The sequence below is a fragment of the Macrotis lagotis genome, chromosome 5, assembly GCF_037893015.1.
Source record: "Macrotis lagotis isolate mMagLag1 chromosome 5, bilby.v1.9.chrom.fasta, whole genome shotgun sequence".
Taxonomy (NCBI): Eukaryota; Metazoa; Chordata; class Mammalia; order Peramelemorphia; family Peramelidae; genus Macrotis; species Macrotis lagotis.
Window position 1 is genome coordinate 8,106,711 of NC_133662.1, and position 25,031 is coordinate 8,131,741.

Below are 25,031 nucleotides of genomic sequence, written 5' to 3' on the forward strand. Positions count from 1 at the left end.
CCCACCCCACCCCACTTGTACACTCTAGAATTGGGCAGAGACGCCACCCTGCCTGTCTAGTGACGCCAAAAATGGGGACAAAATTTCTGGACAGAGGACACAGGCCATACCCCCTGTGTACCCCGCCCCCCTGCCCTCTAAGACAGCTCTTATTACCTCATATGCAGCTCATCTTAAACCAATAGAATCGCTCGGTGGACAAGAGTGTCTGACTCAGATATCTACCTCGGAGGGAGTTTCTGCTACTTTAGAAAAAATGTTGACTGGGCTTTGGATTTTTGTTTTCTTTTAAAAAAAAGAAAGAAAGAAAGAAAGAAAAAGAAAAACCTGGGATTCATCTATTTTTGTTATTGTTTTTAATAATTTAGGGTTTTGGGGGGATGGGTGTTAAGCATATTGATTCTTTTGACTTCTTCCTTTCCCATATTAGGGTTAATAGCCAGGAGTATACTATTAAAGGAGGGATGAGCAAACAAATATATAAGAGGACTCAACCAATCCCACTCCCCAGATGGGTCCATCAGGGAGTTTGATCAACAGGATCTTTTAAAGGGGGAATTTATCCTTCTTTCAGATCTTGCTGAGTACTGGGGGCTTTTCAGTTGAATATGCAAATCAGCCTGCTTCACTCTCCCGGACACTTGGTAATAGGATGACGAAAGGGGATAAATGATCTTCCCATAAATCTTTGCCCAAGAAAGTGATTGGGGAGTGGATTGGCAAGTTGACAGTTTAGTGACTTTTAAGAAGGAAAAAAAGTAAAATCACCTGCCCCCTCTCCCAGGGACTAACATCTTAATATTTGTTTTTGCATTTTTCTTTATTTTCACTATTTCTTAGAATGGGAGGGTTTTGGGGGGGCTCATTGCCAAATATATTAAATAGAGGGTTAACTTGTCTCTCTCAGTTTCCCCAGAAATGAAGTTTCTGTTTTTATCCCAAAATCAGGGGTTTAGGTGAGGAGGAAGGGCAACAGGGGCCAAGTGTGAGAAGAAGGAATCTTAGAAATGTCCCATAGCCCTCTCCCTCTCCCATCCTGGCTAAACCTCTCAAACATCCTCAGGATTTGTTGTGTGTGTTGGGGTGAGAGGACTCCTCCCATAATAGATAATCTGGGGTGGGGTCAGGGAGCAAAGGGGATTGTTGGGGGTCAATTATCTCCTCACTTGTAAACTTGTAGTTTCACAGAACAAATGAGTTTTAAATAAAGAAATTTCTTTTTTCCCTGGGTTTGGTGGAGAATTTTTTTCACACTTCTGAAAACATGAAATTTCCCTAGGTTTTTATATCTTTCCCCACATATGAAAGAATCTGTTGTCATCGTGATTTAGTGTTATAAACACTGGACTGGAAGTTCAGGAGTCATGAGTTTGACACTGATGTCACTCACTACTCACTAATATGGCTTTTGGGCAAGCCATTTTAATCTGAGTTTCCTCATCTGTAAAATGGGGACAGGCACTACTTACATCACTATATTCACACACACACCATAAATTTTAAAACATAAACCATAAATCAATATGTAAATGTTACTTTAAAAGTGTTAACCAATTTTCCTTGCCTAACTCTTCTAGTTTTTCCCAAATCATTACACTTTCTCCCAGGGATAATAAGCCTGTTCCTAGCCCTACTAAGTGGCAGCCTCTCAGGTATGTCCACTAGTCTTCAGTGGCTTTGGAGGTTAGGGGAGGTGGTTGGGATGCCAAGATTTAAAGCATGCTTCTCCCTAGTCCCCATGGGTGTGGTCTTGCTAAGAATGGGGTGGGGGGGACACACAACAGTTTCTTCTGGTACGTCAAGGGCCCTTGTTGAGAACCCAGCTGGATTCCTAGCATTCCCCAGAGGACCAGACAGGAACTTGGGAGAAAAAGGGGAGGAGAAGACAAGGTGCTGGTTTTATGTGGGGTGGTGGCAAAACATTAAGAGGGTTAAACAGCCAGGAGGCTGGGGAGAAGACAGGATGGCATCTCTGGCATTCACAGGAGCCTGGGTGATGATCCTTAGCTTAGGGGGTGAGGGATTCCCTTGGATAAGTCCCCCTAACCTTTCTGAGTACTTCCCCTCCTCCCTGAACATGCCCCCTGCTACTCCATTCAACTGCTACTAACTTTCCCACCATTTCTATTCCTATCCAAAAACTGTCCTACTTCCAAGACCTAGACCTCATACCCTGTTTTCCTAGCTTTTTCCTTAGCTGATTCTATTTCATTAGTGGCCCCCTAACCCTGTCCTAGCTCTGCCCATATTTCTGACCTTCCCCAGCCCCAACACATGCTTTCTTCTTGGGAGCAGTGGCTAACAGTCAGAACATCTCAGCCAGGATTGGGGAGCCCTTGGTGCTGACCTGTAAGGGGGCCCCTAGGAAACCACCTCAACAACTAGAATGGAAACTGGTAAGTAAGGGTCCTCCCTTGAACCTTGTTACTTTCTAATCCACACAAATTTTTTTCTCCTGTTCAATTACTTGTCATTCTCTGTATATGTGCTGAAGTCTCTTAAACTCTCTCAGAACACAGGCCGGACTGAAGCTTGGAAAATCCTCTCTCCGGAAGGGGACTCTTGGGAGAGTGTGGCTCGAGTCCTTCCCAATGGCTCCCTCTTCCTGCCAGCTGTTGGGATCCAGGACGAAGGGATATTCAGGTGTAAGGCAACCAACCGCCATGGGAAAGAGATAAAGTCCAACTATCGACTCAGCGTCTATCGTAAGGGCAAATCTGTCATTTGTAATCTTAAGTATCCTCTAACCTGGAGCTTCCTCCCCCACACTCTCAGCACTCTCTGCCTTCCAAGTGAAAATCATCCCCTTAGGGTTCCTGATCTCATTTTCTCCCTCCAGAGATTCCAGGGAAGCCAGAAATAGTAGACCCTGCCTTTAAGCTCATTGCTGGGATCCCCAACAAGGTAGGAAAATTGAAGAGGGAACCAAGATGGGGTATGGTACATGAAAGTTGGAGAAGGCACCCAAGATTGTAAAGATGGAAGATGATGAGGTCCTCTGGTGTACCAGGTAGGAACATGCCTGTCAGAAGGGGGATACCCAGCAGGGACTCTTAGCTGGCACATGGATGGGAAAGCCCTGGTGCCTGATGGCAAAGGTGAGTGCTTCCTTAAAATAATCTCTATATCCCAAGGTCTATTTCCTCTATAATCTCTCCCATTTTAAAGGTCTTTTTACCATGGCCTTTTCCCCCCACTACACCTTGTCCTCCACTTTTGGGGACATGATAGTCTCTCTCTTTCCTTACCAGGAGTGTCTGTGAGGGAGGAGACCAGAAGACACCCTGACACAGGACTTTTCACAGTACAGTCGGAGTTGACAATGACCCCAGCCCAAGGAGGCCCTCAGAACCCCAAGTTTTCTTGCAGCCTTAGCCTCAGTCCCAGTGCCCCTGGACAAAGGGCTCTCCATGCAACTCCTATCCAACCCAGTGTTTGGGGTAAGAGTTGAATGCAAGAGAAACTTCTGTAATCTGGAGAAGAAAGCTATAGGCTTTGTGTATACAAGCACTTTGGTGTGTGTGTTTGAGGAGGGAGCAGTAAAGAAAGGGTGTGTATCTCAAGGAGGGAAACAATGTGCTGCAGAGGGGATATAACTACCATTCCCATCCCCAGAGTCCTTGTCCTTGGAGGAAGTTCGACTAGTAGTAGAGCCAGAGGGGGGAGAAGTGGCCCCTGGAGGGGCAGTAACCCTGACCTGTGAGACCCATGCCCAGCCCCCACCACAAATCCACTGGCTCAAAGATGTGAGTGACACAGTACTGTGGTTTTAATGAAAAGGAGAGCACCCTGAAACACTGGGAGGTGAAAGATGGAGACTAACGATTTGGGTTGGAGAAAGTAGAGGGAAGGGGGGGCAGTAATTACAGAAATCACCAGGTCAGGGCAAGGAAATATGAAAAATAAATGGGAGCATATGGTGAGGGGGGACCCTGGCAATCGCCCAGTATCTCTCCTTCCACATCCTTTCCCAGGGTTCTCCTTTGGCTATTGCCCCCAGCTCAATACTGATAATTCCTGAGGTTGGAGCCCAAGACCAAGGAATATACACTTGTGTAGCTACTGACCAAGCTCATAGATCAAGAGAAAGTCCTGGTGTTAATGTCAGCATTATTGGTGAGAGAACTCCTGTGCTTCAATCACTGAACAGACTAAGGCATGAACCAGAGAGGCCAAACTTCAGCTCTCAATTCTCCATCTCTTCCCAGTTCCCACTCTCACAGTGCCTTCAGAAGATTGCTCCAGTCCAGGCCCTCTGGCCAACAAGCTTCCAGCTCCACCATCAGAAAAGCATCCTTAGCTGCAAGGATGTTGGTGGGAGGAATTGGGGGGGGGGGGGGGAGATAAAGGAGTTCCCAGAAAATCCAAGGAATGGAGGAAAAAATAGATCTTAAGTTTGCAATACTTCTTCCCTACCCCTTCCCCATTCCAACTTTATCCCCTTGATTAAGATCCACTTTGACTTTCAGAGATTGGAGAAAATGGTCAAGCAGAATGGATGCATGAATAGCTGGTGAGACAAACCAGGAGTAACACAGAAGCTGCTTCCTCTCTTTTGTCTTTATTATCCCCCCCCCACCACCACAGGTTCTGAGGAAGGCCCAGGATTAGGCTTACTGGCCCTCATTCTAGGAGTTTTGGGTGGTCTGGTTTCAACTGCCCTGCTGGTGGGAATCCTTTTGTGGAAAAGACAGCAGTGGCTCCACAGAGGAGAGAGGTGAGTAGAGGGAATGGGAAGCCTAGGATTAGAGAGCAGGAGCCAACATCCAGAACTCTCTCCCATCTTCCTTCTGTAGGAAGGTTCCAGAGTGCCCAGAGGAAGCAGAACAGCGGGCAGAACTAAATCAACCGGCAGAACAGGAAACAGCTGAAAACAATGCAGGGGGATCCTGAGCAACCCTTGGCTACCTACTTCCTTCCATCTTCTTCCAAATCCCCCTCTGCCCTGAAGCTATTCCCCTGACTCCAGCCTCCCAGAGTCCCATCTCCACTACTTCCCCCTAAAAAGTGAGCCTCTGTCACATCATCTGAGAGCTCAGCCTGTTCTCTACTTGTGCCTACTCATCCAAACAATTATTAAACATCTAACAACCCTATCCCCTGTGTGTCTCACTCCTTCACAGGTTTAAGAATCTAAAGGGGAAAGTGTCAAATAAGAAAGCTCTTAAGGAGCAAGAAGCAGTAGGATGGAGTGGGAGTTGGGGTGTTGAGAGGCTCCCAGAGACATATTTTCAATTATTTTTTTTATTGAATTCCTTACAAATTATGGAGTGAGGGTGGGGATGAAGATAGAACCCATCCTAGGCAGAGAGGGGGAAAATTAAATTAAATCAAAATGGGGAGAATTAAAGAGCACTTCCTCTTCATCCCAAATAGGGGAACTTGGGAAGAAGAAGAGAGAAAGTGGATAGTCCCCTTAGCCCATCTCCTCACCCCCTACCTCCAAGCTGGGAGTGAAGTTGCAGCTAAGTTTAGCAACTAGAGAGGAAAAGGCTCTCTGGCTCTCCAGCTCTCCCACTCAGTACCCCAGCTGGTTCCCTCTCCCTCACTTTGAGGGATGGGATTGGAGGAGGCTGTGTCTGGCCTCAGACAGGAGAGAGAGCAGAGACCTAGAAGAAAAGGTTTTGGGGTCCCCCAATACTGATTCTCCCTCTTGCTGGGGGAGGGCCCTGTGAGGGGGCAGCTCAGACACTGAGCAGCCAAAAAAAGAAGAAGATGGCGAGGAGCAGGAAGAGGGAGTCCTGCCAGCCAGAGCCTGGATGTCCTGGTCCCAGGTCCACACCTATAAGGGAAATCAAGAGCTGCAGAAAAGAGTCTCTAGTCCCAAAGAAAGGGGCTAGAAAATTCTCATCCTGGAGAAAAGGAATCTGAGAAGAAAGCTCTCACCTGGGCCCCGGTAGAAAGGCTCATGGGCATTGAAGACAGTTGTGAAGAAACCAAAGGGAAAGGCGCCAACACCAAAAGAAAGGTGGAAACCTCCAGCATCTCCATATGTCTGGAATCCCTGTGATAGATATAAGAGGAGTAATGAAAGAGAAATCTTTGGGATTAGAGAGCCATGATGGGAAAAAATTCATACTCACCCCTCTGCTTTCAGGGGCAGGCCTCTGGCCCTGTGGACGTGGCGGTGTTTTCAATCTGTTGGAGATAAAGATTTCAAAAGGAAGCTTTGGACCATCTCTTTTCAAGGTTTAAGACCCTTATCTCTAGAGCCTGACTCCTCCCTCCTTCACTCCTTCTCACCTAGGGTCCTGTTGTTTCTGGCTTCCTCTCCCATAGAGTGGAACAACCTTCTCCCGGCTTATCCCAGCCTTACACACAGGACACTCTTGTCTTTCGGGCCGAGTCTCTAGCCACTGAAGAGAGGAATGGAGTATACAGTAAATAGGTGGAGGTTCTATTCCCCCATTTCTCACTACCCATCCCCTGCTTCCCATCCCTCTCCAAACACTCCAGTACTCACCTGGTGGAGACAAGGCCAGCTTGGTGGGAGGAGAGATCAGAGGTCAGAACAGCTGCAGATAGAAGACACACAGAGGCCCCAGGGCCCAACTGCCTCCCAGCCCCACTCCCATCACCACTCATTACTATGCACATCCCGTCACCTCAGTCTTTTTTTCAATGAGTCTCCTCTTTCACATGAGGATCATCTGACTCCAGGGTGGATGCTCTATCCAATGCACCACCTAGCTGCCCCTGTCCTTTTTCACTTCATCTTACCCCAAATGTCCTGAATCTCCCCTCCTAATACAGTCCTTTTTGTCACATTCTTAACACCCACCCTTCACAATCTGATTTATGTCCCCATCACATCATATCAAACTGATCTCACAAAGTGACATTAAAAATGCAGTGACCTCAGTTATACTGAATAACCCTCCCTTAAAGACATCTCTTTCCTCCCTTGACTTCAGAAACACCACATTCCCCTAGTTTTCCTTCTATCTCTAATAATGCCTTGTCTCCTTTGCTAGCTCCTCTTCCAACCCTTCAAAGTAAATTCTGTTCTTGGACCTCTTCTTTCTCCTTTGGCAATTTCAATCACCAGAATAGCTTAAGCTATCACCTCTACAAAGCTGACTCCTAAACCCATTATCTCCAGTCCTGACATCTCTTCCTTAACTGTATCTGCAACTACTTTAATGGCTCTGCACAGAAAAACAGAAGAAAAATTTCAATTCAATAATTTAGTAAATCTATCAAGTTTGAATCTGTGCTGACCTGTTTCCTGTGTCTTGGGCAAGGCATTTGACCTTAGCTCAATCTGTTTCCTTATCAGCAAAATGAGACTAAACCAAATGACTTCTAAGGTGCCTTTAGACTGTAAAGCCTGAAACCCTATCTTCCTCCCCAAACTGTTTTCCTTTTGACTGCATTATTTTTATCAATGGCAACAGACATCATTCATAGTTTCCTATTTTTCAAAATTGGTATTTATTTTTTTTCATCTCTAACTTAATCTCACATAATTTCCTCAGTGTATTCTTACTCTCCACCTAAACTGGATGACTATTTGTCACAACTCTTTATAGCTGCACATCAGATCTCATAGGCCTAGTGTCCTAAGTTCAACTACTGGAATAACTACTTATTTTTTAAAACCCAACACCACCCTTCCCTCCAGCAATAACACATTCACATTTACTGTTTTGAACCTCTTTTGTATTTTTCATATATTATTTTGTATATTATTGCATATGAGATTTGGAAGCTCCCTGAAGTCAGGGACCATGTCTTATCTAAACTTTGTATGTCCTCTAACTCCTATCTAATAAGACATTGCTTAGCATATAGAAGATATTTAATATTTATTTAGTTGTTATCTCTCTTCAGGCTAATATAGAGATTGGATGTGCATCCCAAATGTCATCAGCACACATGTATTATCTTTTCCCCATTTCCCCAGTGGAGTACCAGTATGTGTGTCTATACACTGATAGTGATACCACAAGCTCTAATCAGTATAAGTATGTATGTGTATATTTATCCAAAGTAGTCACAAGGACAAGTATATCTGAATGTCCAGGGCACTGGAAAAGTGTGTGTGTGTGTGTGTGTGTGTGTGTACTTCCTGAGGTTGTCAGGAGCATGGACATAGATACAGAAAAGAGTAGGGTCTATCTCTTAGAAGAAGGATTACTCATATACACACACTTAACACACACACGCATACATATCACACCAGTCATACAAGTGTGTCTTTTAAGTCTCCTGGAGGTCTCACATCTGTACTAGAAGGAAGGTGTGTTGTAGATGTGCTATAACCCATCTTCATCAACATAAAGACTACCGACAGTGTGCCCCATATTTATTAGAAGGGAACATATTTGTCTCCTAGGGCTCTTTCCAGTAGAAAATAGAGATAGATAGATAGATATAGATATAGATATATCTATCCATCTTCCTATCCCAGAATGGTTCTATGTTGGGAAATGGGAGGGGAGGTTTCTGGGGCTGAGGACAAGCAGAAGGGTATGTATGTATGTATGTATGTATGTATCCCAGAGTTCTCCACAGTAAAGAGGCAGGGTGTGTGTGTGTGTGCGTGTGTGTGTGTGTGTGTGTGTGTGTATACATGTCCTAGGGCTCTCACCTGGGAGAGTACGGTGGGAGTGGGGTAGGGGGTTGGGGGTGTCCCGGGGCTCTCACCAGTACAGGTGGCCGCACATACTGACCACCGCCTCCCGCGCTGTCTCCAGACAGATGTTACACTCGAAGGCCGCACTTGCCCCTCCCCGGTCGCGGTTTGGCCCTTCGGAGCCCCCGTCCTCCTTCCTGGCCGCTGCCATGGCCCCTCAACTGTTGCCCCCGCAACCCGGGTCTTCCCCCTCGAAACACATACACAAACCCCGATGGTCCGAAAAGCCCGCCCCCCTGCTCGCGCCCATTGGTCATCAGTCAAGGTCTTCGAGACTCCATTGGTGATCCTGCCCACCAGTCACATCGCATTCGCATTGGACGACTGTCTGGGGAGGGAGAGGCGCGTATTGCCCCGCCCTTGGATAGTGATTATTGGCCAAAGCAGTCGCCAGTCAAGATGCTGCGTCATAGGATTCACAGTAAAATGTGCCCTGGCCGGCCCAGCTGTCCGCGGTGAAGGAGGGTCTGCCCTGTTAGCACGATCACTAGTCCCCCACGGTTAAATGTCGTGCTCCACGGGCTCCTGGGCCTGGACTCTTACCTACTAAGAACCCAGTCAACTCCCGCCCCCGTCCTTCACTTCCTCTTCTGAGATTACTCGAGACCCTATTGGACTACGAGCACGCAAGCTCGGAAGCAGCCGATTGGCTGGGAAATGGTCACTAGCGTGCATGTGCGGGATAGGGCAGGCCTATCCACAGGAGAGTCTGCTTTTCTGGACCCGCCCCTTTCCCTCCGCCTTCTTGTTGCTATAGCGACCAGATCGCAATTGGTCCTGGCTTGGCCACCGCCCCAGCCTTAAATTCCTCCGTTCGCCTCGAGCTCACAACCTTAGAATCTGATTGGCTGCTCGAAGGCCTCGTAAATTCGCTAGGATTGGAGGCCAAGGGACTTATGCCAATCACTGAGTTCAAAATGGCTTCGGCCGTTTCGGTGACGTAAGGACCCGAAACCGAGTTCGCCCGGCTCCCTTTACCACGATGTAGCTGGGAGAATGGCAATTGGCCCCATTGCCTTGACGTCACAGACCCATGGCGGGGCTGATTCCCCCCATCCCGCCCCACCCCCAGGCCACGAGCCTCCACGCCTTCGCCCCTGGGTCTGGGTGTGCTCTTGGAGCGGACCTCGGCTCTCCAGGCTCCTTTCTCCGATGACGCACCGAGCACAAAGGAGTTTAGCTCTAGTTCAGCTCGGGTAGCGCCGTGGAGAAGGAGTGCTAAATCTGGAGTGAGAGAACCGGGGTTCACATCCTGGCGCAGCCTCTGACTCCGGGAGCCACTGGATTTTCCTCACATTCTAATGTCTTCGTCATCTGTGGAAAGGGGCTGAACGGTCTGGTCTCCGTCGTGTCTTAGATGATCTGCAAGGTTCTTTTCACTTCTGATCCCCTAATCATGTTTCTGCTATGATCTGCAGAGTGATTAGACCCGCCCCTTCCTCTCTCTGACACCAAGCAGAACTGGGGTCTTCTTCCCGGGCAGGGTGCCCCTACCCTCCCCGCTGCAGCTCAGCGTGGCCCACTTGCCCCGTGCAGACAAACTGGGCAGTAAGTCTCCCTTCTCTGTGGTTCAAGCACAGCAATCTGGTAACAGCCCACCCCTCCTACCTCCTGAATCTCCTCCAGCCCTGAACTGGGGGGAGGGGGTCTTTGGAGAGATGGAGATATAGTGAGGATGAGAGGAGAAGTTTGTCATCTCCCCACCAAGTTGTTGTCTTCCTAGGCATCAGTTTCCTTGGGTTTTTATAAAAAGAGGGTAGGTGGTCTCCAAAGCTGCCTCCCGCTCCGACATTCCATGTTCCATGGTTCTATGGGAGGGAGGAGACAGACCAGACAGGGGCCCTCAGAAAGAAACCAGGATATCTAGGAGAGGGGGAAAACCGCAGCTGGGGGTGGGGGTGGAGAACTGGAAAATAAAGGGAAAGCAGGAAAGGACTACCCCCCCCCCAACTTGATGGAACTGGTTGAAGGTGGGATTCTTATTGGAGAGAGAGAGAGAGAAGGCTAAGCAAGACTGCAAGGAAAAGAGAAAAAAGTGGGAGAGAGAGAGAGAGAAGGCTAAAGCAAGACTGCAAGGAAAAGAGAAGAAATTGGTGGTAGTAATGTTTTTTAGAAAAGAGTTGGGTGAAAGGGAGGAGTCAGAGTGCAGCTAGGTGGGGTGAAAACTGTGGAAAGCCAGGGCCAGAGATAGGACTGGGCTGCCAGAAAACAAGTGTTAGAAACTTACGGGGTTACGGTCTTGTTCCCCATTTCACCCTAAGCTTCATGGTCTTTCCATACCCTCAGAAGAAGGATTAACAGTGACCTAATCTCAGTAGTGGGGAAAATATACACAATTCATCTTGGGCGTGAGGAGACAGTTCCCAGCCTGACTGGAGAAGAAAGACCTTATAGGGAAGGGGCTTAAAGGGAAGACAGAAGGGAATTGGAGAATTATGAAAAGGAGATGGGGTAGGAGGGAAGGCAAGATGAAGGAAAGGGAGAACAGGGGTAATGTTCTGAGAGACCAGTGTGAGAAAATAGGAGGAGAGAAGGGAAAGGCGAGTCACAGGATAGGGATAGAAAGATTAGGAGAGACAAAAAGATAATGATTGGGAGGGATAAAAAGATAAGGATTGGGAGGGACAAAAAGACAAGGATTGGGAGGGACAAAAAGATAAGGATTGGGAGGGACAAAAAGATAAGGATTGGGAGAGACAAAAAGATAAGGATTTGGGAGAGACAAAAAGATAAGGATTTGGGAGAGACAAAAAGATTAAGGATTGGGAGAGAAAAAAAGATAAGGATTGGGAGAGGCCGAGATGGAGTGGAGGGGAGGCAACTGGTGAAAACTGTCTGAAGCAACTACCCGGGGAATGGGCGATTAAGGAAAGAGGAAAAGGAGAAGAAAGGACAGACAGAAAAAGGCTGAGAGAAATGGAAGGAAGAGGAGATACGAGAGCAGGGAAAGCCAGGACTGGAACCTAAGCCAGAAAAAAAAAAGGTTATGAAAGAGACAGCTGGAGGGAGTAAGACAAAAAGCCTCAGCAGGAGGAGCTAGCGGGAAAAAGATGAGGCCGGGAGGGCCAAAAGCTGGAGGGAGGGAATGCTTGGGTCCCCGTCGAGGCCATTGGCAAGACAGCCCGCCAGTCACCGCCCCCCACTTCCTGGCCGGCCCCGGAAACTAGCAGGCGTTGGTGGGGAGGGGGGGCGGCAGCAGCAGCATCGGCAGCCCTCGGAGGGACAGACAGCAGTAAGGGAGGGAGGGGGAGCGCGGGGAACACCCCCTCCCACCGTTCTCACCACTATGGGCCCGGCCCCCCACTCCCACAGCCCCTCCACCAGCCGGGGCTAGGACACCCCCAAACCCCGAGGGTCCCCTGGCACCGACTCCCCACCAGAGACAGAGACACAGCCGCCACCACCGCTGCCGCAGCCTGGCTGGGGAGGGGGCCGGCCCCCTAGGCCCCCTGCCCCACTGAGGTGGGGGAGGGATGGAGCTGGGAAGGGGGGGATGAGAGATGGGGGGCGGGGAGGGAGCTGGGAGGTCATGGAGGTGGAGAACGGGGTCTGGGGAGGGGAGCCGCTGGGAAAGATGGAGAACATCCAGGGGTGGCAAAGGGAGGGACTGAGGCCTGGTGAGTGGAGGGCTGGCCTGAGCCAGGGGGCAGGGTTGGGGTGGGGTGGAGGTTTGCTGGTGAGGGGAGAGGAATTCCCTGCACCCCGCCCCCCAGTTCCTCTTTCTGCCCCTTGTATTCCTTGGAAGGAGTAGATTATAAACTACATTCCTGACTCCTCCTCCAAGAGAATATTGGTTGCTAAGCTCATACCAGGACACTACTCTGTTTCCATGCATGGAGCCTAAGGTCTCTACATATTCTGTGTGTATGTGGGCCTTTCCTGAAACACATGTGCCTTGGGTGTTAACTTATTTTCTCCACTGAGTGTGCATGCTTTAGACAGTGACCTGTGTAGTTGAATATGTTCCCATAGGATCTATGGTCATGACAGATGTGTTCACATTAGTCGGATGTTGTATACATTCCCTGTTGGAAAAGGGTGGCTATAATGCTGTTTTTCTAAGTTCATATTTGTCCAATCACATTGTATAATAAGTGCAGTCTGCTGTGTCATATCCATTTGGAATATATTTATATACCCTATGCATCTGTATATTCAAATGTTAGCTACTTTCTCAGATCTCTCCATTGCATATTAATTGTGTGTTTATGTTAATATGCTTTGCCCATGACCATCACTGCCAAAGTAGTTGTCCTCACGTGTTAGTATATGTATTTTTGTGTCTGGCATATTTTATTTTAAATCATGTTATACCTGTGATTATTGCTCTATAGGATTGCCTTCAGATGTCTGATTCCATGATTTGATTTACTCTTTAACATATATCTTCATATTAAGTCCATTTACAGCATTTTTTTTTCTAAAGAAGTTCTACCATTACTTGAGCACTTACGTCTTATGTTATACTTGGCATAGCATTTCTGATCATATGATAATGTGCATTTCACCATTTCTTTCCTATAATGTTTTGTAAACCATATGTTTGTAACACATTTGGCAATCTCTTATGGTTGGCTCTCCTCCAGGTATCCTTAGAAATGTGTGTTCCTGAGAAAATCATGTATACATAGTCCATGTACAGGGTAACACCTCTAGACACACACACACACACAAAAAAAATCTCATGTTTTTTGTCTTTGCTTGTCCTTCCCAGATTTGATCTGGCCCATATTTCAGCATGATATGTTGTCTATATTACTGCTGCATTTTGTCATATGTACTCATGACATGTAAATGAGTGTATATGTTACAGGTTTCACTCCCATCTATGTCTTATGTTTTATTAATGTTGAATCTTCATCCCATTGCTTCCAACATTTGCACATTTAATGATTTGGCATGTTATTTGCATCCTGGGCATGTTATCACTCCTCTAAATGTCTTTCTACTGCAATTTTATGTTATCTCCAAATGATTTACATTTGCTGTGTTCATTCCTTAATTATGTTTTGACCCCTCTGTCTCTTCACATGATTGAATTTTCCCCTGTGAACTTTCCCATTCCCTCTCTAGCAATCATGGGATTCCCATGATTTCTGTGTTCCTGCTGGTAGCATGTTATATGCCTTTTACTTATTTGGCATGTGTTTGGATACATCATATTTTTTTGTTAGACCCTGGGGCCACTCTGTATTAAATACCTGGAGTTCTTGTTATAAATAACATGAGCATTTCTTCATTCTTGTCTTCATGATGCAGTGGATGTCAATTGAGTGTATTTGTGTGTGTTCAAAGGATACACAAGGGGAGTTGACTTTTATATCACCTTTTCTTCAAGGTCTACTTAATCTCTGACCTGTTTATCACCAATCTGTCTCCTACTTATCCTTTCCATTTGTTACCTGTTAAGTGCCTGTTTTGTGTATCATAAATCAGAATGTGCTGGGGCGGCTAGGTGGTGCAGTGAATAGAGCACTGGCCTTGGAGTCAGGAGTATCTGGGTTCAAATCCGACCTCAGACACTTAATAATTACCTAGCTGTGTGGCCTTGGGCAAGCCACTTAGCCCCATTGCCTTGAAAAATCTAAAAAAGGGGCGGCTAGGTGGCGTAGTGGATAAAGCACTGGCCTTGGAGTCAGGAGTACCTGGGTTCAAATGCAGTCTCAGACACTTAATAATTACCTAGCTGTGTGGCCTTGGGCAAGCCACTTAACCCTGTTTGCCTTGCAAAAACCTAAAAAAAAAAAATCAGAATGTCAGAATGTGCTAATCTCATTCTTGACTCAATTAAGCAGTGTTTTGTGTGCTTAGTACCGTTTTGTGTATGTTAATAATCATCCTCAGAGAAAAGAAGGGTAGGTAAAAAGAAGAGGGATAACTATAAATATTTTGTCTGTTTATCTGTTCAGAGATGTCTTCTCTGCCAGGCCACTTATAAATGTATATATTTGTCACATGTTTCTTCCCTGTGATGTTATCACTCATGGCCAATGGGCCAATCTCTTCCTTTTACCTTTGACACTCAAGTCAGCCTATCTTTAATGAGTCAGAGAAGGGGGAGGTGAAGGAAGGTAAATTGTGTCCACTACCGAGAGAGATGTCACATTGTCTTTTTTTTCCTCCTGAGCCATTTCTTCCTCCTGAGGCAGGTAGTGGGATCTTGCACTTGAGCATGTGCACACACACACACACACACACACACACACACACACACACACCCTCAGTTTTCATAGTCCTATGAATTTTTTGCAGTTTTGTATGATTTTCCATAACACCTATGTAACCCTTGCCATGTTTTCTCCAATCTCTTTAGAGCAGTGTATATTGAGTGGGGGCAGAGGACAAGAGGAACTCTTTGTCCCTGAGACAATCTGTATCTATCTGTTTGTCCTTTGATTTGTCTGTGTACTTTTAGGGGAATAAGAGGAAAAATTTGGGTGGAATAGGAATTCTCTGGCTATGTTTCTTTCTCTGCCTCTGAGAGAGGCAATGTGACCATGGAAACCAGAAGACCTGGGTTCACCTCCCATCTCTGCCACATATGGATGTTTGACCTAGGACGAGTAATATAACCTCTCAGAGCTCTAAGTAACTCTCAAAAACTATGGAGTTGTATTGAAAGTGCTGATCTAGATTGGTAAAGAAAATTTCTTCACTTGCGAGTTCCCTATAATAATAAAATCATAGATCAATGTATCTATATTTGTCTAAGATACATAGATCTATGTATCTGTTTATACATATGCATGCGTTTATCAGGCTATTCATGGGTGTGACTATCTTGCTTTCATCTGTCATTCCATATTTAGATGTGTGTTATATGAATGCATTTTTTTAAATATCTCTGTGGACCACCTAAATATGTATTTGGTGGCTACCTCTCTGGAGTGACTTAGATGGGTGGAAATCTAGGAATGGAAGGCTCCTGTCCCCCCTCCCCCCATGCCCACTCCTCAAACTGGGCCTCTAACTTGTACTCTTCCACCAACACTCTTTCCTATTATTTCTCTACTCAGGAATCTCTTAATCACTCCCCCCAACATTCTCTCTTCTAGTGCCCCAGACCCACTCTCCTTTCCCTCCCTCCCCCTGTCCCTTACAGGTGGCCAGCATGGAGCTGTGGCCAGGGCCATGGACAATGTTGCTGCTCTTTCTGTTGCTGCTTTTGCTGTTGGTACCTGTGCTCTGGGGTTACAGCACCAGTGCCAAGTACTTCTGCAAGATGGCATTCTACAATGGCTGGATCCTTTTCCTGGCAGTGCTGGCCATCCCTGTGTGTGCCCTTCGAGGGCGAAACGTGGAGAACATGAAGTGAGAGGGAAACCCAAGGAATGGGAATTGAAAAGAGGGTGGGGAAGATGGATTATCAGAGATTCCAGGCACAAGGAATTAAGGAGAATCGAAGGCACAGAAGGACCTATGGGGAAAAGATTGTAGACAATAGGCAAAGAAGAAATAAAAAAAAGGTATAGATAAGAGAAGGCAAAATTGAGAGGGGAAAAAAAAAGACAAGAAAAGAAAAAAGGGGTGGTGTTAGAGGAATACTGGGAAAATAAGTGGAAGCATTATGAGACCCTCTCTGACAAACTCTTGGGCCTGTCCCCATAGGATCCTTCGACTGATGCTGCTTCACATCAAGTACCTGTATGGGATCCGACTGGAGGTTCGAGGCACCCATCACTTCCCCCCCTCCCAGCCCTATGTTGTTGTCTCCAACCACCAGAGCTCCCTTGACTTACTAGGTAAGACAGCCCTCTCTCACAGTCATGGGAATATTTCTTCCCTGATTACCTCTCCTCTCTTTAGTTTTTAAAACTCTCCTCCCCAGGGAACCTTTTCTCCAAGAAATATTTTATTACCCTACACCCCAGATACGTTAGTTCCTAACATGAAATATTCCTAGAGCCTCTCATATTAGAAAATCCTGTTCCCCTCTTCTCCACTGTTTCCTCCCTAAGAATTTCCTCCTCCTCTATATCAGGAGCTTCACTTCTTCCTTTCCACCTTTCAAGTCCCTCCTGCCCTTCTACCCTTTTCCACCCCAGGTCTCCTCTTCCTTTGAAGAACTTCCCCTAGGTTCATCCAACTTACTTCTCTCCCCTCTAAAATATTCTTGACACCCTTCCTCTACAACTTCCTATTTCATGCTCTTGACATTGAAAGTGGATATCATACTCTCTAGCTCTACTAATCACCCACTTCCCTGACCCAGGAATGATGGAGGTGCTCCCAGGTCGTTGTGTACCCATTGCCAAGCGAGAACTTCTATGGGCAGGGCCAGCAGGGCTAGCATGCTGGCTGGCTGGAGTTATCTTCATTGACCGGAAACGAACTGGGGATGCAATCAGTGTCATGGCTGAGGCTGCGCAGACCCTGCTCAGCCAGAATGTGAGTTGCCCTAGAAGAAAAAAAAAATCCATTGGGAATAGGGGATTAGATGATCATACAGAAGCACCTGTAATATCCCAGGGTTACATCTACTTTCTAGCATTGACTCCTCCACTCTATATTGCACTGGCTCTATCTCTGGCTTGTTCTCTGTCTCTTCTTATCTCTGATCCAGTTTCTCCCCTAGGTCCGAGTTTGGGTTTTCCCAGAGGGTACCAGGAATCACAATGGCTCTATGCTTCCCTTCAAACGTGGCGCCTTCCACCTTGCTGTTCAGGCCCAGGTCAGAATTCAGTTTCCCCATTTGATTTCTACTACCCTTCTCCTGCAACTTTCCAGCAAATTCCAGACCCCTTTCTTGTTTGTGGGCTGATGAGCAAGGAGAAGAAGCTCACCAGGAGATGATCAGATGAAGGGATTACCAGGGGAGGAGGGTTAAGGAGGGAGACTGTTATCTGATTCCCCCCTTCCCCCTCCCACAGGTCCCCATTATCCCCATTGTCATGTCCTCCTATAAAGACTTCTACTGCAAGAAAGAACGGCGCTTCACCTCGGGTGAGAGGACCAGAGTGGTGGTCATGAAGACTTGGGTGGAGAGAGGGTAGAGTGGCCAGTGGGATTGTAGAGGAAGGATAAAATATGAGTCTTTGAGAGGCCAGGAAATCATTTAGTCATAGAACCCTAGAACATCAGAACAATTTGGTCAAGTCCCTGTAAATCAGTCTCAACAAATATAGAATATCTGTTATATAAGTCATTATGCCAAATGCTGTAGTGGACACAAAGATGTCCTTCAAAGAGCTTATCTGGAAAAACAGGACATAAATATATGAAAAGATAGCTAACAGTAAAAGGTGGTATTATAAAGATGTAAAAATCACTTTGGGCTAGAGTGGTCAGGGAAGGTTTCAGAGAGAAGAGGATATTTGAGCTAGGCTTTTAAAGGAAGAGCACTGGTCTGGGAGACCATAAACCTGGATTCTAGTAATGGTCTTTCATTAACTCACCAGATGACTTTAAGAGTCACTTAAAAGGTCACGCTTTCTTCCATTTCTGAAGAAAATCTGAACCATAATGAATGTTTTCTTTCTTCTGGGGAAGGTGTCATGGTATTTCCCCACCTCTGCCTCCTTTCTCCTTCACCTCCTTCCTTCTGCTTTTATTTCTCTTATGAAATTCTTCACTGACCACTTTAGATAACCCTGGACAGGTAACAACCTCTGTTTGTAGAGGTATTATCTGTCTGGGAGAAGGAAATTTTTCTCAATTTATAGAGGAGGAAACAGCTCCAGAATAACAGTGCAGTGTAGCATTTTATAAAACTTCAGTTGCTTTCTTCAACAACCTTGTAAGGTAGGTAATGAATTATCATTACTATTATTGTTATTGTTGTTGTTGTTATTATTATTATTATTATTATTATTATTATCCCCATTCGGTAGATTAGGAAGCAGACACAGAATTGACTTGTCCAGGGTCACCTAGCTAGTAAAACCAGAGTCTTGTGCTCTTTACTAAGTCACATGCCTCTGAAACATATCTTCCTATTTCTAACTGAAGGCAGCTTTGTGGTTATTAGATGAATTGATAACTGATATAATACAAATCCCATCTAGTAGAAAGAATACTGGACAAACCTGTTGGAACTATAGATTCTAGTTTCAGTGTTCCCAATGACTGAAGTTGGATTGGTTACTTCCTTCACTTCTTTGCCTCCCTTCTCCTCCCTATGAAATGAGGGCACTGGACTTGGTTTTCTTAATGGTCTGACATCCAGTGGTTTGTTGATTTTTTTTTTTTTGAATGAGTTAGATACTGGAGATAGAGGGGGGAAAATTGAAGGGACAAAACAGCAGAAAGGAGAAATTTAATGTCTGCTGGTAGGAAAGTGTAGGCTGGTTAATGTGGCTTGAACAAAGACTTTTTGAAGTATAATAGGAGATAAAATGGGGAAAAGGGAAGTCAAGAGGGACTGTGGAAAATTGAAGAAGGACCTGGAATGATAGCCTATGTGTTTCCCCATCCCCAGGGACATGTCAGGTACGGGTGCTGCCCCCAGTGGCCACAGAAGGGCTGACCCCAGATGATGTGCCGGACCTCGCTGACAGAATCCGCCACTCCATGCTCACAGTTTTCCGGGAGATCTCTACTGATGGCCGGGGAGGGGGTGACTATCTAAAGAAGCCTGGTGGGGCTGGTGAGGCTGGCCCCTGAGCCTTCCTCCTACCACTTCCCCAGATTCCCTCTCCCTCAATCTAGTGGCCCCTGGACTGGGCTCCTCTTCACTTCTCCCCATCCTATTTCTCCTTTGTGGTACAGCCAAGCGTCTTCTCACCCCAATAATTCTTTGCTCTGATCTTCAGTTTCTGAAGTGGACATGGACAAAGAGCTTCTCCATCTCTTTCCCTCTTATGTCCCCAACCCTACTCTGTGGACTTTCCCATCTTGGTGCAGCCAACACACTCCCTCTATGCCTCCCATCTTGTCTGCTATCTTCTCTGTCTCCTGAGTGGTATGTTCCACTGGGCATTGATCACTCCCACTCTATAGTGGAACTTAAGTGGACATTTCCTCCATGGCTCTCCTCCCTGCCCTTGGTTTATGAACTCAACCACTTCTATGGAAGAGCTCTGTTTTCTCCCCTACCCTCTCCCAACTCTGGATGCAAATGGACTCATCCAACTTGAGGAGAAGGGGCACAGAAAAGACAAACCTGCTTTCCAATCTGGCTGCCCTGCCTAGCCCAGCCTTGGCCTCTCTTTCCTCCCCATCCACCCCTGTCAACCTAGATGTTTTCTTTCCTAGGGACTTGGACCATTTCCTTTCCTTGGCACAATGTTTTATCTGCCTTCTCCTTACTCATCCAGGCCCATTCTTCCATTCTTCCCTGTAACACATACACACACACACACACACACACACACACACACACACACACAGGTTTATGTTGAATTCCCTCTTTTCCTCCTCACTCCTTCTTGTCCCCCTTCTCCCCTCTGACGGTGGTACACTCCAGTGGTGGTACACTCCAGTGGTAGTATACTTTTAAATTCTCCTGGAGTAAGGAGGCTAGCCCAATCTATCCTTAGGCCTCAGGCTGTACCATTAGGCCCAGATACCAGGGAAGGGTGAAGTTACAGGTGCTGTATTAATTTCTTACTCCCTGAGCTGGGGTAGGAAGAACTGAAAGCTGATTAGAGAAAGCTGAAATAGGTTTAATTTATTTTTCTTTCCTTTTGCTGCTGAGAAGTTGCCCTTTCCCCACCTCCCAGCGTCCAGATTGGCAGCCAAATGCACTCAGTGTTAAAAGCCCAAAGGGAAGGGGAGGAACACCCCAGGGCCTTGGGGAAGCAGGAGTCTGTTTACAAAAAGGGGTAGAAGTGAAACCCAGCCAAACCTAGGCTTCCTTGTCCTCATCTCTAGCCTAGAAGAGGAGTATCCAAGCCTTAAGTAGCACATCCCCATTGGGGTGGGAGGGGTCAAGAGAACCCCAATATTCTCTTGGGAAACCCACAGTCCTGCTGATACCCTTCCCCCCCCAACCTGAGGAGCGTTAATGAGAGGGTGGGGCATTGGGGAAAGAAGGGTCTTTTAATGCTCCTACTCTCCTCCCCCAACCAAGGCCAGCCAGTGAGATCCGGGGAGGTGAGGAGACTCCCCAGGATTTCCTTTTCCCCAACCAGTTCTGCTTTTCCTCCCGAGGCATTAGCTGGGTCTTATTCCAGTCCTCTCCTCCCCTTCCATGGGCACCAGGACTGCCCTTTCCTCCTCTCCAGCCCCTCCCAACCCCCCCACCTCAAGAGGTCTGAAAGGAGGGGGATGAAAGGGACAGTCCAAGGGTTTGCTCCACTCCAATGGTTTTTATTATCTGGATTACACAGCAAGATAATGGATAATAAAGAAAGATGGAAGGACTCTGACTGTGTATGTACCTTGTTGAGGGAAAGGGCTATCAGGGGTCCAAACCCTAACAAACTAAAAAGGGGGTGGGGCTTCAGGAGATAATATTGTTTCTGCCTATCCCCTCAGCAGTTATTTTCATTCCTTTAAGCTGTCTCAGCAGTAACTCCTTGTGATCCAGGCATCTAGTCCCCTTAGCATTAGTGGATTCTATTATAAATGGGGAGGGGGAGGTGGTAGAAATAAGAGGGTGTTGATGTCCACAAGAACTCGTTATCTGTGATGGTTGAGACCTGGACCCAAGTTGTTGTCCTCACAAGAACCTGTTAAGAGATATACATACTGTCAAAAAGTACACTACTTTTACAGCAGCCTCAGCATTGGGAGGGTGAGCACTGATAAACCACACCCCTCCGAGAATGTGAGCAGGAGGTAAACAGCTAAAAATGAATGGTAGGAAAAGTTTAATGGGAGGTATAACTGGATCCCAAATAGAGAACAGCCACAAATACACTTGTGGTGATGGTCAGTGTATACAGGGAACACATGAGAAGTTAACGGGAACCGAAGAAGGTAAGTAGAGCAGTAGACTCACAGGTGCCCAGTTTCTCCTCCAGAAGTAGCACCTGATCGCTCAGCGAGTCGATCCGATCTCCCCTCCCCCACAGTTCAGCCACTTGCTCTGGCCGGATGGCTTCAGGAGACACTGGCAGCATGGCTTGAACCCAGGCACTCGCCTGCCCTGCCCACTGCAAGGGCAGGAAGATAAGGAGCCTCAATGACCACCTAACCCATTGGGAGGTCACCCCCCCCAGCCCCTTTGCCTCCTCCCCTAAGAGCACTTCACCTTCTCCAAGACCTCCAGCCGCCCACGTAATTCTCTGACCTCCAGCCTCAGGGAATTTTCCTCTTTCTCTGCCTCTCGAACTGGAGAAAATAATTCAGCACACATTAAGAGTACTATATTAGGAGACATTGCTTTCTCAGGAAAATTAAAATCAAAAGGGAAAGTAAGGTAAATGCACAATACTTAAAAGAGTAAGAACTTCAAAAAGGAAAATATTATAGAGGGACTTGGAGTCAGGAAAAAAAATCAATTCAAATTCTACATCTGACACTAGCAGTAACTATGAGCCTCTCTTCCCTTGTCTATAAAATGAGATAGAACTAAATGAACCTCTGAAAGCCTTTCCAGTTATCAGTCTATCCTTATGAGAAATATGAAAGATTTCCCTCTTTTCTGAAGGGTCATAAAAATCATAGAGCTAGAAGGGATCTCAGAAGCCATTTAGTCCATTCCAGCCATCTGAAGCTGGGACTTGGAAAAAGGAAAATTTTGAGAAGGAAATGAGAATGTGAGATGGGAGGGTTGAAAGAGAAATAGGAATGGAGATGTATGAAACGAGACAAGGTAGGTGTTAAGTTTATGGGGGGGCTCTTGAATCCCAGGATTTTCTATTCCAGGAACCACAGGGAGATCCTTTGCAAGATCATAAGAGGGACAATGTTGTGAAGGATAGAGTGTTCCTCTTACCTGTCAGGCTAAGGATATTCGTACTAGGAAGTGGCACAGGGGAGGCCTCACAAATCCTTCCATCAGTCCCTAGGGCTAGACCTTTTGGGCAACCACAGGTGAAGCTGCCCAGGGTGTTGGAGCACTTGTGAGAACAAAGCATGATGCCAGTCCGGCATTCGTCTACATCTAAAGGAAGAGAAAGGTGCCTGAGGTGCTGAGGTCTAGATCCTCCCTGAAGAGTGGGGATGAGTCAAAAGGGAGTCTTTTACTCACCCACATGACAGTGCTTTCCTCCCCAACCTGGGGTACATTCACACTGGTCAGGCTGGATGCAGGTCCCTCCATTCTGACAGGGCTTAGGACAGATAGCTGGGGACGAGAAGAAAGGGATAGAGTCAGAGTAAGAAATAAGCTCCCCTCCTCCAGTTTCCTGGAAGGCTCTCACAACCCCTACCAACCATCCATTCTTCCCTCCTTTCCACACACCTTCTTCGCAGGTCAGCGCCCCAGGGTGTTTCTTCCTCCAGCCCTGACAACATATGGCATGAATCTGCTGCACCTCCCTCCGAACCTCCCGCCATGCTATGCGGTACGTGGTCCTAGAGGGGACAACTGACTTAAGATCCTGGCATGTAGTTTCCTGTGGCCATTCTCAATCTCACCCCAAGCCAAGATGATTTCAGTGAAGCTATAATTTTCACTTCCCAGTTCCTGAGCAAAAGTACTCAGTTTCCACCCCCTTTCAGCTCACTCTTCCTGACTGGAGTGTCCAGGTACCCCCAACTCACCTGTAGGTGCTGCAGACCTGTCGACCTGCACAGAGTGTCAGATAAGGTTTGTATACTGGCTGACTGTAGGATTCGTTGTACCGAAGTGGAATTACCAAGTTTTGCCTGGAGCACACTCCCTTACTGCACCCAAGTGGAGAGAAAAGAGGGTACGGAGATTCAAAACAGACATGCCCCTAGAAAGTCCCTTTCACAAATAGTTCCCTTCCCTTGACTCCACCAAGATCCCCCACTCCCACCCCTGCTGAAAATCCAGCATCCTCACCTGTAAGGAAGATCCCCATTCGCTCTTTGCCCCCCAAAAAACAACAGGACTGAGAATCTCACTAGCAGAGAGCACAGCAAAACCTCGACCCTGGACCCCATGATCACTTGTACATCAGAGATCATCTGCTATTATCCTGAAAGGAGTGAGATGGGGTTAATGGGGTAGTGCTCCCCTTATTTCTCTACATCTGCTCTCAGACTCTCAGAAGCTCTGTAGGTATCTCTCTCATTTATGTATCTTCGAAGAGATTGAATGTGATGTGACTCTGAACATACAGACTCACTACCTGTAGCAATCACATCTGTAGCCAGCCTTTCTCTTCTAATACTTATCTTGCCCTAAACACTTTAATACTGTTCCCTTAATACTGTCCCCCCCCCCCCTTACACAGGATTGCTATTAAGAGAAATAAGCCTATTCACCCGATCTTTAATAAATTTAGACTCCTGTAAAGTTTATTCTTCCCTTACACTTCCCCCCCCCCCCCCAGGCTCACCTTGTCTGTATTTCCATAAACTCCTCATTCCCAAGACACATCTTCTGACATAATTATCTGATCTTTCTACAAAGACACTTCTCAATGGTTGGTGCCTTGTACATAACAGCATCTTGAAAGGTATTTGTGGAATAGAATGCCTCAGACATCTCCACACCTAAACCTTTTACATAGGGTTCTTTCATCCCATCACCATCCCTAACTCACACTCATCACTAACTCACAGTATCCCTTTCTGCCTTCTGCCCCCCTATATCCATTCCCACCTGGGCTTTCTCTCTCTCCCTGAGGACACTACGAATAGCTGCAGTTATTCAGACAGGCAGGCAGGCACAAGAAGAAAAGCAGAGAAAAGGGGTTGGACAGGGGCCTCCCATTTCTATTCTCTCCTCCCTCCCACCTCCTCCTTATTCCCTCTCCTCCCTCCAGCCTCCTCCTTATTCCCTCTCCTCCACCAACTGAGTGTTAGCACCAACAGAGGAAGTTTAAGTTCAAGTTTTCACATATCTTCCATTCAACTCCAACAAATTTTTACAAAGTTGCTTTCTCCCCCTCTACCATCCCAGGGTCCTAGAGGGCCCCCTTTCCTGGCATCTCAGCAGGGCCCAGTGGAGAAGACACTATGTCCTAAATCCCTACTTCCCAATTGTGAGACAGAACTGTGTTTGGTCAGGAGAGTAAGTATAAAAGAAGGGGGCAGACCTGATGAGGAGAATATAAAGGGGAAATAAATGAAAGCCAGGATATAGGAAACAGGGAAAAGGTAATTTGAGAAAAGATGCTGCCCCCTTCCAAAAAAGTGTAAATGGGACTAAACCGGGCCCCCAGTGGGAAATGTTTCTATATCCCTCTGGCATTTATGGGGGGCATAGGAGTGAGTCAGTCCACCCCCCCCCCTGCTTCAGAGTAGACAGGGTCTCTTTGTCCTAATCAACATTCCTTGCTTGGGGGAAAAGGAGGCTCATTGTCTAGTACCAGTCACCTCCCACCCCCCCAGTCCAACCCCACAAAGGTCAATGAGGGGCCCAGATGATGCC

At 46.7% G+C, this 25,031-nt stretch overlaps 4 protein-coding genes across 10 annotated transcripts; 2 read left to right on the top strand and 2 right to left on the bottom strand.

Annotated features, from left to right (window-relative positions):
- Nucleotides 1-72: 72 nt before the first annotated feature.
- AGER (advanced glycosylation end-product specific receptor) lies at nucleotides 73-5,715 on the top strand. 3 transcript variants are annotated; one of them, XM_074236630.1, is made up of 11 exons: nucleotides 73-2,015; nucleotides 2,293-2,396; nucleotides 2,513-2,705; nucleotides 2,840-2,935; nucleotides 2,994-3,098; nucleotides 3,252-3,440; nucleotides 3,616-3,746; nucleotides 3,975-4,116; nucleotides 4,470-4,487; nucleotides 4,579-4,717; nucleotides 4,797-5,715. In XM_074236630.1, the coding sequence occupies exons 1-11, from the start codon at nucleotides 1,655-1,657 to the stop codon at nucleotides 4,891-4,893; spliced, it is 1,575 nt and encodes a 524-aa protein (XP_074092731.1). In that variant the 5' UTR covers nucleotides 73-1,654; the 3' UTR covers nucleotides 4,894-5,715. The 3 variants fall into 3 exon arrangements, with proteins under 3 accessions (XP_074092731.1, XP_074092730.1, XP_074092729.1); XM_074236629.1 differs by having other exon boundaries at nucleotides 2,296-2,396; nucleotides 2,840-2,904; nucleotides 3,011-3,098; nucleotides 4,470-4,494; nucleotides 4,586-4,717; XM_074236628.1 differs by lacking the exon at nucleotides 4,797-5,715 and having other exon boundaries at nucleotides 2,296-2,396; nucleotides 2,840-2,904; nucleotides 3,011-3,098; nucleotides 3,975-4,610.
- RNF5 (ring finger protein 5) lies at nucleotides 5,229-9,293 on the bottom strand. Its single transcript, XM_074236644.1, has 6 exons — nucleotides 8,650-9,293; nucleotides 6,464-6,482; nucleotides 6,244-6,356; nucleotides 6,084-6,138; nucleotides 5,887-6,004; nucleotides 5,229-5,782 (listed from the first exon to the last, which is right to left on the bottom strand). Exons 1-6 carry the CDS (start codon nucleotides 8,787-8,789, stop codon nucleotides 5,685-5,687), a joined length of 543 nt encoding a protein of 180 aa, XP_074092745.1. The 5' UTR covers nucleotides 8,790-9,293; the 3' UTR covers nucleotides 5,229-5,684.
- A 182-nt stretch (nucleotides 9,294-9,475) lies between these two features.
- On the top strand, nucleotides 9,476-20,941 carry AGPAT1 (1-acylglycerol-3-phosphate O-acyltransferase 1). Of its 5 annotated transcripts, none has more exons than XM_074236637.1 (7): nucleotides 9,476-10,186; nucleotides 15,741-15,949; nucleotides 16,247-16,380; nucleotides 16,851-17,026; nucleotides 17,214-17,309; nucleotides 17,509-17,581; nucleotides 19,056-20,941. In XM_074236637.1, exons 2-7 carry the CDS (start codon nucleotides 15,750-15,752, stop codon nucleotides 19,238-19,240), a joined length of 864 nt encoding a protein of 287 aa, XP_074092738.1. In that variant the 5' UTR covers nucleotides 9,476-10,186; nucleotides 15,741-15,749; the 3' UTR covers nucleotides 19,241-20,941. The 5 variants fall into 5 exon arrangements, 4 of the variants coding, with proteins under 4 accessions (XP_074092738.1, XP_074092736.1, XP_074092735.1 ...); XM_074236635.1 differs by having other exon boundaries at nucleotides 9,476-10,007; XR_012478492.1 differs by lacking the exon at nucleotides 9,476-10,186 and adding an exon at nucleotides 11,315-11,870 and having other exon boundaries at nucleotides 17,509-18,379; nucleotides 19,056-19,142.
- EGFL8 (EGF like domain multiple 8) lies at nucleotides 20,842-23,620 on the bottom strand. The gene is made up of 8 exons (XM_074236643.1): nucleotides 23,496-23,620; nucleotides 23,231-23,353; nucleotides 22,929-23,041; nucleotides 22,716-22,811; nucleotides 22,461-22,628; nucleotides 21,774-21,853; nucleotides 21,522-21,675; nucleotides 20,842-21,249 (listed from the first exon to the last, which is right to left on the bottom strand). Exons 1-8 carry the CDS (start codon nucleotides 23,618-23,620, stop codon nucleotides 21,200-21,202), a joined length of 909 nt encoding a protein of 302 aa, XP_074092744.1. The 3' UTR covers nucleotides 20,842-21,199.
- Between the last annotated feature and the right edge of the window lie 1,411 nt (nucleotides 23,621-25,031).

What these genes read in the sequence shown, in the direction of transcription:
- AGER (XM_074236630.1), top strand. Translation starts at nt 1,655, where the DNA reads ATGTCCACTAGTCTTCAGTGGCTTTGGAGGTTAGGGGAGGTGGTTGGG. An exon ending in GATGATCCTTAGCTTAGGGG is followed by an intron (nt 2,016 to 2,292) that starts GTGAGGGATTCC and finishes TCTTCTTGGGAG; the next exon opens with CAGTGGCTAACAGTCAGAAC. An exon ending in GAAGAGGGAACCAAGATGGG is followed by an intron (nt 2,936 to 2,993) that starts GTATGGTACATG and finishes GAAGATGATGAG; the next exon opens with GTCCTCTGGTGTACCAGGTA.
- RNF5 (XM_074236644.1), bottom strand. Translation starts at nt 8,789, where the DNA reads ATGGCAGCGGCCAGGAAGGAGGACGGGGGCTCCGAAGGGCCAAACCGC. An exon ending in CTGCCCCTGAAAGCAGAGGG is followed by an intron (nt 6,005 to 6,083) that starts GTGAGTATGAAT and finishes TATCTATCACAG; the next exon opens with GGATTCCAGACATATGGAGA. An exon ending in GCCTTTCTACCGGGGCCCAG is followed by an intron (nt 5,783 to 5,886) that starts GTGAGAGCTTTC and finishes TTTCCCTTATAG; the next exon opens with GTGTGGACCTGGGACCAGGA.
- AGPAT1 (XM_074236634.1), top strand. Translation starts at nt 11,724, where the DNA reads ATGCTTGGGTCCCCGTCGAGGCCATTGGCAAGACAGCCCGCCAGTCAC. An exon ending in GAGCTCCCTTGACTTACTAG is followed by an intron (nt 16,381 to 16,850) that starts GTAAGACAGCCC and finishes TCCCTGACCCAG; the next exon opens with GAATGATGGAGGTGCTCCCA. An exon ending in AGAACGGCGCTTCACCTCGG is followed by an intron (nt 17,582 to 19,055) that starts GTGAGAGGACCA and finishes CCCCATCCCCAG; the next exon opens with GGACATGTCAGGTACGGGTG.
- EGFL8 (XM_074236643.1), bottom strand. Translation starts at nt 23,620, where the DNA reads ATGATCTCTGATGTACAAGTGATCATGGGGTCCAGGGTCGAGGTTTTG. An exon ending in AATGGGGATCTTCCTTACAG is followed by an intron (nt 23,354 to 23,495) that starts GTGAGGATGCTG and finishes ACTTGGGTGCAG; the next exon opens with TAAGGGAGTGTGCTCCAGGC. An exon ending in AGGAAAGCACTGTCATGTGG is followed by an intron (nt 22,629 to 22,715) that starts GTGAGTAAAAGA and finishes CTCTTCCTTTAG; the next exon opens with ATGTAGACGAATGCCGGACT.